This window comes from Dromiciops gliroides, chromosome 4 (genome assembly GCF_019393635.1).
Source record: "Dromiciops gliroides isolate mDroGli1 chromosome 4, mDroGli1.pri, whole genome shotgun sequence".
NCBI classification, from domain to species: Eukaryota; Metazoa; Chordata; class Mammalia; order Microbiotheria; family Microbiotheriidae; genus Dromiciops; species Dromiciops gliroides.
The window spans coordinates 462,367,836-462,380,175 of NC_057864.1; the positions used below are offsets into that span (position 1 = coordinate 462,367,836).

Here is a 12,340-nt window from a genome sequence, read left to right on the forward strand (position 1 = left end):
TCATTTTGATCATATAAACTGAACAGCTGTTGTACAAATCAAATCGATGCTTAGAGAGGGAGTAAATTGAGAGGAACAGTCTTTACTGCTGGTAAAAGATGAAGACCTGGGGCAGCTCGGTGGCGCAGTGGATAAAGCACCGGCCCTGGATTCAGGAGGACCTGAGGTCAAAGCTGGCCTCAGACACTTGACACTTACTAGCTGTGTGACCCTGGGCAAGTCACTTAATCCCCATTGTCCCCCCCCCCCCAAAAAAAGATGAAGACCTAGTATATCTTGCTAAAGGTCAGTCTATCCAAGATATACAGAAAACGGACACAAGTGTATAAATATCACAGCATCTGAGAGTTGGAAGGAAGCACAGCATCACCTTGTCCAAAGTACACACAGAAGGGGCAGCTAGGTGGCGCAGTGGATAAAGCACCAGCCCTGGATTCAGGAGGACCTGAGTTCAAAGCTGGCCTCAGACACTTGACACTTACTAGCTGTGTGACCCTGGGCAAGTCACTTAACCCCAACTGCCTCACCAAAAAACCAAAAAAAATCAAAAACAAAGTACACACAGAGGGAATCTCCCCCTCAGAAGGCCGCCCAGCCATATGGAGGTGGAGACTTCCAAGGAGAACAGCCCATTCTCTACTTCAGAATGGATCTTTCACTTGGGTTAGTTTTTGTTCCCATCGTCTAAACTGGTCTCTCTCCAACTTCCACCCACTGCTCCTGCTCCTGGTTCTGTTTCTGGAGCCAAACAGTACAAGTCAAATCCCACTGCATGTGAAGGGCCCTCAAATACTTAAAGACAGCTCTCATTTCCCCCAGTCTTCTCTCTTCGAGGCTGAGAACTCCCAGTTCCTTTAAGTAGTGCTTATAGGACACATGAGGTTCTTGTCCTCATCAGCACAAGATTCATTTCCCAACAGATAAGTGGCCAAAGGAGAGGATCTGAGCAGGCAGTTTTCAAAAGGGGAAAAGCAGTCATGTAAAAGAACACTCTGAATCACCAACGATAAAAGAAATGCCGAGTTAGACGGCGCTGAGGCTTCAGGATGTACCCATCATCACACTGCCAATGTTGGAGGGGTAGTGAGAAGAGAGGCACCCCTAATCACACCGCAGTCCAGCCATTTGACAAAGATTGTTAGGAATGATCTTTCAAGTCACGACGTGGCACACAATCCTCTGACCGACTACTCACAAATACCACTTTTCAGAACATCCCAAGAAGATCAATGACTAAACAACAGGTCCCGTGATCTATACAGAGAAATATATAGTAGCAAAGAACTGGAAGGAAAGTAGGTGCCACTGACTGAGGTACTGCTGAACTGGGTTATCTAAATGTAGTGAGATTTTATTGTGCCTTAAGAAAAGATGGACAGAAATTTGGATAGACTGGATAGGCTTGTAGGAAGGAACTGATATGGAGTAAAGTGATGGACCCAGGAAAAGAGTTTACAAAATGATGACAGCAAGGTAATGGAAAACAATGCGGAATGGCTTCAGAACTATGATCGACATCATGGCCAATCAGGACTTCAGAGAACTTGAAGGTGAAGCGCAGCTGTTGCCCTTGGCAGAGAGGGGTTTAGGGGACAATGGGTGTGCAACGTGGCCTACATTTTCAGACACAGCGGATGTCAACTTTGTTTTGCTTAACTGCATTTGTTTGCTAGAATGGAGGATTACACAGGAGAGAAAGGGGGAGAGAGAGAGAGAAAGAGAGTGGGGGGGGGGGACACTCAATGGGAAATGACAATGATATAAAAATGGAAGATTACCAGTAGATCTTTTTTTTTTTTTTTACTGGGCAATGGGGGTTAAGTGACTTGCTCAGGGTCACACAGCTAGTAAGTCAAGTGTCTGAGGTCGGATTTGAACTCAGGTACTCCTGAATCCAAGGCCGGTTCTTTATCCACTGGGCCACCTAGCTGCCCCTAGTAGATCATTTTAAAAAGAGAAAAAGAAGAAATGCAGGCTGACCCCTGACTGTGGAAAGTCCTGAGTGCCAGGCAGAGGTAGCTACATTTTACAAACTGGCTGCTGGGAACCACTACAGATTTTTAAGTAAAGATGGAACCAAATTTATGCATGTCAATGTATGCCACTATTATAAGGACTACTGTTAACATGAGCTGTGCCCTGGTATCCCATAGCTGCAATCAGAAGAGGACAACTAATGTGAAAAATGCCCTTGATGAATGTTACAAGTACAGCATCAGCTGGGAAGGCCTGAAGTTCCACACACTATGTCTTGAGCTAAAGAGCATTATGAAGAGAACTGTTTAACAGACTGGGAAAGCAGGCCACAGGAAACAAAATTCCAGCATGGACAAACTGCCTCAGATCTCCTTCTCACCAAAGGAAGTTCTTGGCTTCTTCGAGGACAGTGATGCCCCTGAGCGAGGACTCGGGCCCTTCCCTCCCCTGCAGTCCTCACTGGGATGGTTCTATGCCAATCTCTAGGCCTTTTAGAGTCTGTGCAGAAAACCCCAGTGAGGTCAGAGGGAGGGCTGGCTGAAGAGCCAATGCTGCTGCTTGTCTTCCACGGGACAAGGATCCAAACCATGAGGGAAGGGGATGCTGACCCTACCGTCCAGTGCCCAGGCCTTACCTCCAGAGAACGGATGCTACTGTGGTAGGTGATGGAGAGCATGGAAAGGCTGAGCACAGGAGTGGGAATGTCGGGGGCCTTGCAACACGGCTGCATCTTCTCTGTGACTGTCTTTACCAGGGCCAGGACGAGCCCTTGGATCCCGACCGTGGAGCTCTCAGCACTGCCCAGGACTGTCAGGGTGTCCAGTCGGACCTCCGAGGCACCTGGAATCCCAGACTCCCCATTAGACTGGGGCTCCACATTCCCAAATGGCAGCTCTGCTTCCTTCTCTCCCCTTCCATCTATTCTCTTCCCTCCACCTCTCCTTGAGCCTTCTACTTACTCCCTTCTGTCCTACCAGCCTAGCCACTCTATCCCCATTCTTCATCCCAAGGTCACCTGAGAGTTCGTCTCCTGCAAGAGGCCTGTCTAGATTAGGCACAGCAAGAGACACTGACAAGTCCTCTCTCTCACCCCCAGCCATTCAGTGTTATTCAAGAAAAAAAGAAAATGGCCTAGATCTGTATGTCTCATTCTCTCATCTGCTACAGGGAAATAGCACCTCCACAGCATGGGTGGATCCTCAATGGAAGAATTACAGAAAGACAGGTTGCAAAGACATGGAAAGACTGTGATCTGAACTGATCTGAATCCTTCCATATGTTCTCAACCTGCACAGTGGAAACCACGAATGACAGGCAAATCCAAATATCGAAGCACCATGAACACCTCACCCCTTAGGAGTGTTTAAGAATAAAGAGCATCCAGGGCAGCTAGGTGGTGCAGTGGATAGAGCACTGGCCCTGGAGTCAGAAGGACCTGAGTTCAAATCCAGCCTCAGACACTTAACACTTACTGGCTGTGTGACCCTGGGCAAGTCACTTAACCCCAACTGCCTCACCAAAAAAAAAAAAAAAGAATAAAAATAAAGAGCATCCCTGAATAGTGGTACCTCTTCCACCCCAGAGTGATTAGCAGGCCAGTTCCTGGAGAATCAAACAGACCAGCATCGCCTGCTTTAGTAAGGGAAGGTCTCTGCTCGCCATTGGGTGGTCCCCACTCTGCATGTGGCTTCTCGCTGGAGCCACTGGGCCCACACTTACCCACCAGGCTAGAAAGGGTGAACAGGTTCATGTCCTCCACCTTCAAGTCCACCTTCCACAGGAGCACAGGACATTCCCCAGAAGGAAGTTCCCTGGGCGGGACTGGCTTCCCAGACCAAGAACCCACCAGGGATAGGATTCGAGCGAGGCATTCAGCACAAGTGTCTGACGCCTCCACCTGCAGACCTCGGATGGTACAGTCTAGGAAGAGGGTGTCCGACTGAGTGCTGCTCAGACCCAGGGGCTGGTTATAGCTGCCCTAGAAAGGGAATGGAGATGTCTGGATGTAAGCTGCCCTGCCCCCACTCCTTATACAGATTTGGGAACCGCCTTCTTCCAATATCATGGCTCATCATGAAATGCTCATCATCATTCCACAGTTCAGTCAAGAAAGCATGTGTGAGGGGCTCTTGGATACCTAGCATGGGGCACAAGGGCCAGGGGCTCCTCACCTACCTGTAGTGTGAAGGAGTCGAGGACAAGGGCCTCACCCCAGACATGCATGTTGGGTGGGTGGGGTGCCCGCTGGATGTGAGAGTCATTTCCCACACGCCAGCACAAGTGGTCCACGGCCAGGACGCCCCGCTGATGGATGCTCTGGGGCCTCAGGTGCTGGTAGTCTGAAGGGAAGACGGTGGGAAGGGATGAGGTGATGTCTTCAGCTTCCTGCCCTCAAGCCAAGACCATCATGACTGTCAAGCTGGCTTGGCCCCCCTAAAATGGACACACTCACTGCTCCCTTCCCAGGAACCTTACCCAGAGAGATGGAATTGAAGCCCAGAGCAAAGGGGGGAGTGTCTCCAAGCTGAACGGAAACATTGACATTGGAGACAGAAGTGCTGAGGATGATGGGGGCCAGAATCTGAGGGAAGCTTCTGCAGAAGGAAAAAACAGCACCGTAAGGGTCGGCACCCACCTGGAGATGGCTTCTTGTTGGCTCTGAGGGCGGAGCAGAGAAGCAGAGCTTTGATAGGATCCTCAGAAGAGCAGACAGCCGGAGGGAGACTAACGAGCTGAAAACATGTTCAATGCCCTGGTCCCTCTGGCTTCTACAGAAACCCAAAAAGCTACAGCCAAGAAAGCAGCCATCGCCACCACCAAAAATCTAACTCAGCCCTTGAGTGCGACGTGGTTCCAAGCATTTCCAGAGAGCCACCACGTGGCTCCTACTATTTAGGAGCCCAACCAAATAAGAGGTGTTTACTGAGGGCCCCCGATGTGCTCACATGAGAAGGATGCCCATCTGGAATATGCTAGCACTGTCCTAGGGAACCAAGCCAGAAGGTGGAACACTGGGAGACGGTTGATCTCACCTGGTTTTCCTGGTGTGGGAGACGGGCCGCTTTGACCCCTGCCTCTCTCTCGACAACATGTGCAGCCAGTGAGAGAATTCCTGGTGCCGGTAGTGGACAATGCACGTGCTGAGCACCAGAGAGGCGGAGAGGTCAATGGTGGTCACCTAGAGGAAGGTACGAGGGCTGAGGAGGAGGAGGAGAAGAAGGAAAAGGAGGAGGGGAGGGGAGAGAGGTAGGGGGTGGGGTCTGGTCTCTCCATATGCCCCCTCTTTGGGAAGGGGACTAGCTACCAGCTTGAGGAGCACTAATGGCAGGGTGGGGCTGGGGAGGGGCTGAGGCCCTCACCTGCACGCTGGCCTTTAGGGAGTTTAGGCAGAGGATGCGCTGACGGCTCTGAGAAAGCAGCAGCCCATCTGCAGGAGGCAAAAGGACCATGAAGGAGCTTGGAGGGAGAGAAGCAGATTCCTGACTTCTACCACCCCCCACCCCACCCCCGCACCACCTTCCCCGAGTTTAGGGACTTCTTCCTTTCAGCATCTTCCCTGCCCTTCGTCATCCCAACTTAGGGTCGTAGTAAATTAAGAAGCAGAGCAAACTGGACCCTCTGCACTCCCTCCTCTTAGGTCCCGTGGGCACCTTCTAGCAGCAGTTCAGTGCTCATCTGGGCCATGTCAGAATTGGCTGTGAAACTTCGCAGGGGCAGCTGGTCCTCATCACGGTGGTAACAGAACTGCAACAGCTTCAGCGTCCAGTTGAGGTGCCTAGCCAAGAACTGAGGCGGCTCAACCCCCAAGCCCCTCCATGCCCACCCCTCCCTGGCCCCGTAGCGGCCACTGGGCCTCACCTCTTCTGGCTGTTCATGGACAGCACCACACTGGTATTCTCCATCTCTATTTTCACCTTCCCTGGCAGCAGGTGGAGGAGGTTCAAGCCAGGAATGGTTGGCTCAGTTGAGTCCTCTGTCCCCTCTGCAAACGAGAAAAGAGAGGTGGCACATCCACTGAGCCACAGCCAAGAAAGGCCCCTCGGATTCTCCCAAACTGTCCTCTTCTTGCAGACAAGGTTGTTTCTGTCCCTCCATCCTGAGAAAGCGCCTCCCAGAACCACAGGACTGTAGGGTTCAAAGGCAGCTCAGAGGCCACCCGGGCCATCACGAACACCCCGTACAATAATCCTCTCTACAACATCCCCAGAGAGTGGCCCTCCCGTACTCTACCAGACCAGAAAGCTGACACTTCCCAAGGCAGCCTGTTTCACATCCTAATGCTGCTCTAATGATTGGCAAGCCTTCCCTTACAGGAAACCAACACCTGCCATTGCCATCACAGGCACCTGGTTTGGCTTCTGAAGCCAAGGAGAATGGGCCTGCTTCCTTCCCCATGTGACGGCACTCTGAATGCCTGAACGCTCATGGTCCCCCAGCCCAAGCCTTCTCTTCTTCTATCAACCCATCCTTTGCAAGGCTCCACCTGCAGCATCATTTCTAGGCCCTTCCATGTCCTCATTGTCCTTCCTACGGACAAAAGCCAGGCTGTCCAGTCCATACCCTTTTTTTAAAAGGGGGCCCGCACGACTGAGTGCCCCCGGAATTCCAGATGAAGCCTTACCACAACAGAGCAAAACCCAAACATGACCTCCTTTGTTCTGGGACTCTAGCTGAGACGGTGGGCTTTCTGGGGTGTTGTGCTGAACTGCTGCCTTCTACTGAGTTGGCAGTCTCCTAAAACCCCAAGATGCCCCAGGTAAATGTTCCAGGGGCACAGAATTCTGACTTCCTTCCTTCCTCTGGTCCAAGAAAGAGACCAACTGCCTCCGAGGGAGTCCCATCCTTACTCCTGGTCCATCTATTCTCAAGGTCAAGGCCCTTTTGCCAACAGCCAATGCCAGTTTAAATTAACAACACGCCAGATGAATAGCAAGACCCAGAACTTAGTCTCTGTGCATCTTCGGTGAAGAGGATCAACAATAGGTCTATCTTTACCTGGCATTTTACCTGGCATTTTACCTGGCATTTTACCTGGCCTCAAGGTAGGCACCAGGCTCGGATGCAGCAGCTGGCTGTGGAAGAGGCCTTCGTGCAGCTCAGCATGGAGTGTCCACACATCTAGGGTTATAGCCTTCAGATGCAGGCTGCCTAAAGCCACCTCCACACACAGATCCATGGCCAAGGAGAGCTCTGCCAGGCAAGTGTCCTCCTGCACAGGTGAGGGAGACAGATGACACGTCAACCCCTCATACCCGGGAGGCTTAGCTCAGGAAGATGGAGGATGGTTCACATGGCAAGTCCCAAGGGGTCCCCACTGGGCTGACAAGAGAACCAGTGGCATAGGAAATAATGGGAGCCCCGGTATTCCTGAGCTCCCACCCACAATGGAGGAGGGCAGAGAGGTGACACTCACCGACTGACCACTCTTCAGGACTTTGCTATTCACCTGGCTTAGGCTCACCTCACAGTCGATTCTGAGAAGGGGGGAAAAAAAAATCCAAATCCTTGGTCATTGGTCCCTCCTCAACTGCCATCACCAAGCAAGCTTTGCTTATAGGCAGAAAAGGTGACCTCACGCCTGACTCATAGCAGTCACTGTAACTGCCCTGGCCTGGTGGGGGAGCCTCATCTCTGCACCGTGAGTGGCGTCAGCCACTCCGCCAGCCAGCCCTGCTTCAGCTGCTCCTCTCTGGTGCCAGGATGGGAACAGTTGGTTTAGATGCTGCCATCTGGGACTCGACCCACCCGGCACTTACCTCTTCCCATCACTATCCAGAAGGAATCGGCTCCTACTGATCTGAATGTGCCACAGGGACTCAGACGTGGCGACCTTGAGAACCATGATGTTGATGGAGTCCACATGGATAGAGAAAAGCTGAGGGGAAGAAGCCAGCATGATCAATGGCTGGGGCAGGCCAATGTTGGCCCTCAGAGAAAGAGGCATCTCCCATCCCAGAGGCTATGCAAGCCAGGGCCTCAAACAGCTGCTGACACCAGTTCTGAACAGCCCTAACTCAGAAGAGGGAGGTGAAGGTAAAGCCAGGCTGCAGCATGGGCCCAAATATACACTGCTGCAGAGTCCAGGAGAAAAAGGGAAAAGCCTCACCTGGCAAATGATCCGCAGCAAGGATGGGCTGAGGGGCAGCTCTCTCTGATCCACCCCAGTGGTCTGGGACAAAGAGTTGGGCAGGCCAGACATCTTCTGTAGATCAGTTCTGATCCGCACCTCCCCAAAACACAGTGCCACATAGTGCCTGCCCCAAGGGGAGAGACCCGACTACCACCAGTACTTTAATCGGTCTATCAGCCAGAGAACCCTTCCCTCCCTCCACCCACCCAACTTCCCTGCCAGCAGGTTTTGGTCCAGGAAGTGAGGACTGCTAGCACATGTCATTATTTGTCTTACCAGGTTCACAGTGTAAAGACCAATGTGGTGGCTTTAAGAAGATAAAACCCAGTCCCCTCCTCAGGCCATAAGGCTTAACATCAATCAGATCCCATTCAACAACTCCCAGCCCCAAACTACAAGAATCTCCCTAATGGAAAATGGAAGATGAGATACTCACAGCAGATCATGGCTCAGGAGTTTGCTGGAAATCCACACACTATCAATTTCCTGGAACAGTATGGGAAAAGGCTTTGTGCAGCGGCTGCCAGCCAAGGCCCAAGCAATTGGACAGTCTCCACAGCTGACACAAGGGTCAGAGGAGTAGCAGGGGAGGAGGGTGGTCCATAGGCCCACACTGAACCCACCCTGATCGATTAAGTTCCACAGACACTTATTAAGCACCAACTATATGCAAAGCACTGTGCTAACTGCTGGAGCTACGAAGACAAAAATCCCAAAATAGTCCCTACCCTCAAGATGATTCTAGTCTACTTGTGGGGAAGGGCATGGTGGCACTATGGCACTGCACAGATAAACACCGTACAAAGTTGGGAGAGAAGGAAGCAGAAGATAAAGTACTGTAGAACTAGCGGAAGGAGCCAATGCTATCAGCTGAGGGGATAAGGAAGGCCAAAAAAAGGCACCACCTGAGCTGATCTGTGAAGGAAGACGACAGTATCATTAGTATTGTTACTGAGACTCATATTCACACACAGCACTCTTAAGGTCTGCACCAACCTCTATGGGTATTATGTCATCCTAGATAAGACACTATTACTGTTGCCAATTCACAGCTGCAGAGTCAGAAGCTCAGAGAAATCAGAGACACTAGATAGGGAGCTGGAAGGAACCTCGGGGGTCTCACTCAAGCCCCCCATTTTACAAAGGAGGCAGCTGAGGTCCAGAGTGACAGGTCACCGAAGGGACTGAGCCAGGGTTCAAATATAGGTCTTTCAATGATATTATAATGCATCTAAAGAGCAGAGATGAGAAGGGAGGGGAAGTCAGGCAGTATAAATGCAGAGCAACCACCGCATTTTCTCTCAGCATGTATATCTTAGTCATGCTGATTACTTTTCTATGTCTCTTTTATGGGTGTGTTGGTACATTTCTCCCATTATGCTCTAGGATGTTTCTGTTATATCCTTCCAAAGAGCCCAAGCAGACCCATGGTAGGGACCCAACAACTGTTCTCGACTGATCAACTGACTCATCCTAAACCAGGTATTCTCAGGTTAGATCCAGGATTAACTTAAAGGAGTGATTAACTGGGAAAGCCACCTAACATTCAAGAAGGAAGAAACCATGGTGGATAAATAGCTGGATGGTTAAATAACTGAAGAGCTAGCCAGTGCATGTGAATAGGTTTTAGCAGTACTATGCAAATTAAATGATGGATTTCATGTAATGCCAATCAAAATACCAATGAGCTACCTCATAGGATTGTAACTGAAGATTTATCAGGAACAACACTACCAAGGAAAATGAGAGGGGAACTAAAATACAACTCAAAGTAAAAGGCGCTATCAAAATTGTCTGGTTTTTTTTAAGTATGAAAATAGATCAACAGAACAAAATAGAGAACACAGAACCAAAAGAATATAACAGAGCTGGGTTCACAGAATTATAGATTTGCAGCTAGCAGGGACCTCTGAGGTCCTACTTTACTTCTCTCATTTTTTCAAATAAGGAACTGATATAGAATGTGTGATCATAAAACATGATGGAAAATTATTTTTCAATAAAAACTGCCAGGAAAGTGGACAATGGAAGGCCAAAACAACAACTACAAGAACAACAGGGTAAGAACCACATCTTATAATGGGGTTTTTTGGCCTGGCTCTGTGATTTCATGGGGAAATTAAACTGTCTTCACCAATACAGGTTAGCAACTTATCTACAATATATAGTTTTAGAGATTTGCTTGGGGCACAATGACCTGTTCAGGATCATACATCCAGAATGTCAGAGGCAAGATTTGATATCAGGTCTTCCTGATTCTGAAGCTAACCCTCTATATGTGACATCATGATGCCTCTTAGGGCACAGCACAGCAACTTCCAAAAGTACTGATGATTTAAATTTGTAGGGAAAAAAATGAAACACTATTGTGGAGAAGAGAAAAAATTCTTAGCCACTGGGATTTCAGCTGGGCTTCCCCTCCGCCTCCTGATTCAGGGAATTCCCAAGTACTCACCACTGTCTGCTGGTGCTGTTCAAACTTCAGACTAACATTCTGGATCCAGAAGAAGCCAAAGGAGCCGATCTTGAGCTCAGCTTGGAGCCTCCGATGACACCACTTGGTGGCCAATCGGACCAGAAGCCACCTGCCCAAAAAGCCCAGTGAGGGCCAGCTGCTTGTGGGAGCCCAGCACTCATTTTCCCCTTTGCTCTGGATGGGCCCCCCTACTTCAGGCACTCACTACCTGTGTGCACCTCAGTAAAATGAGGGGGACTCAACGATCCCTGCTCTGCCGCCTAGGCAGCCCTCTCTGAGCCTCAGTTTCCTTGTCTGTAAAATGAGATTTCTGGCTCAACAGCTACGATGCTAGGCTCGTTCCCCCCCCTCCCCACAGTGCCCTCAGAGGTCCTGACCCTGGAACCAAGGTCTAGGCCAGGGGCCCCCTCCTGCACCCACCCCCCAGGGGAAATCAGAGGATCAGTCACTCTCCAGACCCCATCCCAGCGCTCCGAGCTGGGCCGGGGAGCTCCCCGCCAGTCCGTTGTCTGAAGCCGCAGCCTCCCTGGAAGGGGGGACCCCGCTGCTCTGGGGAAGCCCAAGGTTGACGAGCTGAGCTGGGCGGTCAGGGCCAGGAAAGAGCTAGAGGGTAGCCCCTTAGGACAGCCAGGTACCCCCCTGCCCCCGGGGAGAGAAGGAAGCCTCCTCGGGCGAGCTCGGTGGTGGGCAGGGGGCCCAGTGACCCCTCCTGTGCAGCGGGGGAAACTGAGGCAGTGGAGGAGGAGGGCAGTGCTCGGGGCACGGCTGGCGGCACAAACCTTTGTAGAAGTGGGGACTTGCCCAAGGTCACCTGGAACCAAGGGCGCTGAAAAGGGACTCGAGGGACCCCCCCACTCACCCACTCGCGGGGCTCCCCTCCCACTCTCCACAGGCCCACCCCTTTCCCTCGAGCCCCTCCCCAGCCCGCGCGCTCCCGCCGCTCGGCCCCTCCTTCCCCGCGCGTCCCTGCCGCTCGGCCCCTCCCTCCTCGCGCGCTCCCGCGCGCCCCCTCGCCCCTCTCCGGCCCCAGAGGCCCCTCACCGGCATAGGAAGAGGGCGCAGAGCGCAGCCAGGAGAAAGGACAGCAACGCGGCCAAAAGCAGAGGCATCGCGTCCCCCGCGGCGCACGGCCCCGGCCCCGGCCCCGGCCCCCGCGAGTTCCGTGCGGAGCCTCCGAGGGCCGACTAGCCGCCTGCGCGGGGGACGGCGCGAGGAGGAGACACCGCGAGCCCCGCCCAGGCCCGGCCCGGCAGCCTTCCACCCCCACCGCACCCCTCCCGCGGCGCCCGCGCGCGAGCGAGCGAAGGAGGGCGGGAGGGGGAGGGGCCAGTATACGTTTCTCTTCCTAGCCCCGCCCCCTCCCGTCAGCCCCAGCCTCCCCCTTCCAAGCTCCAGGATCAGAGCGAGGAGGAGGAGCCAACGCATGTTCCTCTCCCTCGCCCCGCCCCCACACGTCAGCCCTAACCTGCCCTCCAGGTTATGGGGCCGGAGCAGAGAAGAGGAGCTAGACACGCCCCTCTCCCTCGCCCCGCCCCTTTCCGTCAGCCCGGGCCTCCCCCTCCGGGCTCCAGGGCCAGAGAGGAGGAGACAGAAGCGTCTCTCCTCCCTTTCCCCGCCCCCTCCCCGCCCCACAGGAGCCCCAGCCCGAAGGGAGGAACCAGACACGGTGCTGGTCCCGCCCCCTTCCCCGCCCCGGCTGGCTCGGGCCGACCTTCGCCTCTCGCTGAGGGAGGGCGGAGCCCCGCGACCAGCGTGGC

The 12,340-nt window shown here is 52.7% G+C and overlaps 1 protein-coding gene across 5 annotated transcripts in view; it reads right to left on the reverse strand.

Annotated features, from left to right (window-relative positions):
* The window catches only part of KIAA0100 (KIAA0100 ortholog), a 33,233-nt gene extending 21,449 nt beyond the window's left edge, over positions 1 to 11,784 (reverse strand). For 3 of the 5 annotated variants that reach the window (XM_044001398.1, XM_044001402.1, XM_044001403.1), the window contains exons 1-15: positions 11,625 to 11,784; positions 10,563 to 10,692; positions 8,544 to 8,593; positions 8,084 to 8,231; positions 7,734 to 7,852; positions 7,391 to 7,451; positions 6,997 to 7,186; positions 5,836 to 5,959; positions 5,628 to 5,752; positions 5,337 to 5,404; positions 5,010 to 5,155; positions 4,453 to 4,571; positions 4,153 to 4,316; positions 3,697 to 3,955; positions 2,612 to 2,817 (exon numbers count right to left, since the gene is read on the reverse strand). In XM_044001398.1, the coding sequence (XP_043857333.1) occupies positions 2,612 to 2,817; positions 3,697 to 3,955; positions 4,153 to 4,316; positions 4,453 to 4,571; positions 5,010 to 5,155; positions 5,337 to 5,404; positions 5,628 to 5,752; positions 5,836 to 5,959; positions 6,997 to 7,186; positions 7,391 to 7,451; positions 7,734 to 7,852; positions 8,084 to 8,231; positions 8,544 to 8,593; positions 10,563 to 10,692; positions 11,625 to 11,692 (1,977 nt within the window). In that variant the 5' untranslated portion in view covers positions 11,693 to 11,784. Of the gene's footprint in view, positions 1 to 2,611; positions 2,818 to 3,696; positions 3,956 to 4,152; positions 4,317 to 4,452; positions 4,572 to 5,009; positions 5,156 to 5,336; positions 5,405 to 5,627; positions 5,753 to 5,835; positions 5,960 to 6,996; positions 7,187 to 7,390; positions 7,452 to 7,733; positions 7,853 to 8,083; positions 8,232 to 8,543; positions 8,594 to 10,562; positions 10,693 to 11,362; positions 11,386 to 11,624 lie in introns of those variants that run through there. The other 2 variants (XM_044001400.1, XM_044001401.1) reach the window with 2 other exon arrangements.
* Positions 11,785 to 12,340: the final 556 nt, after the last annotated feature.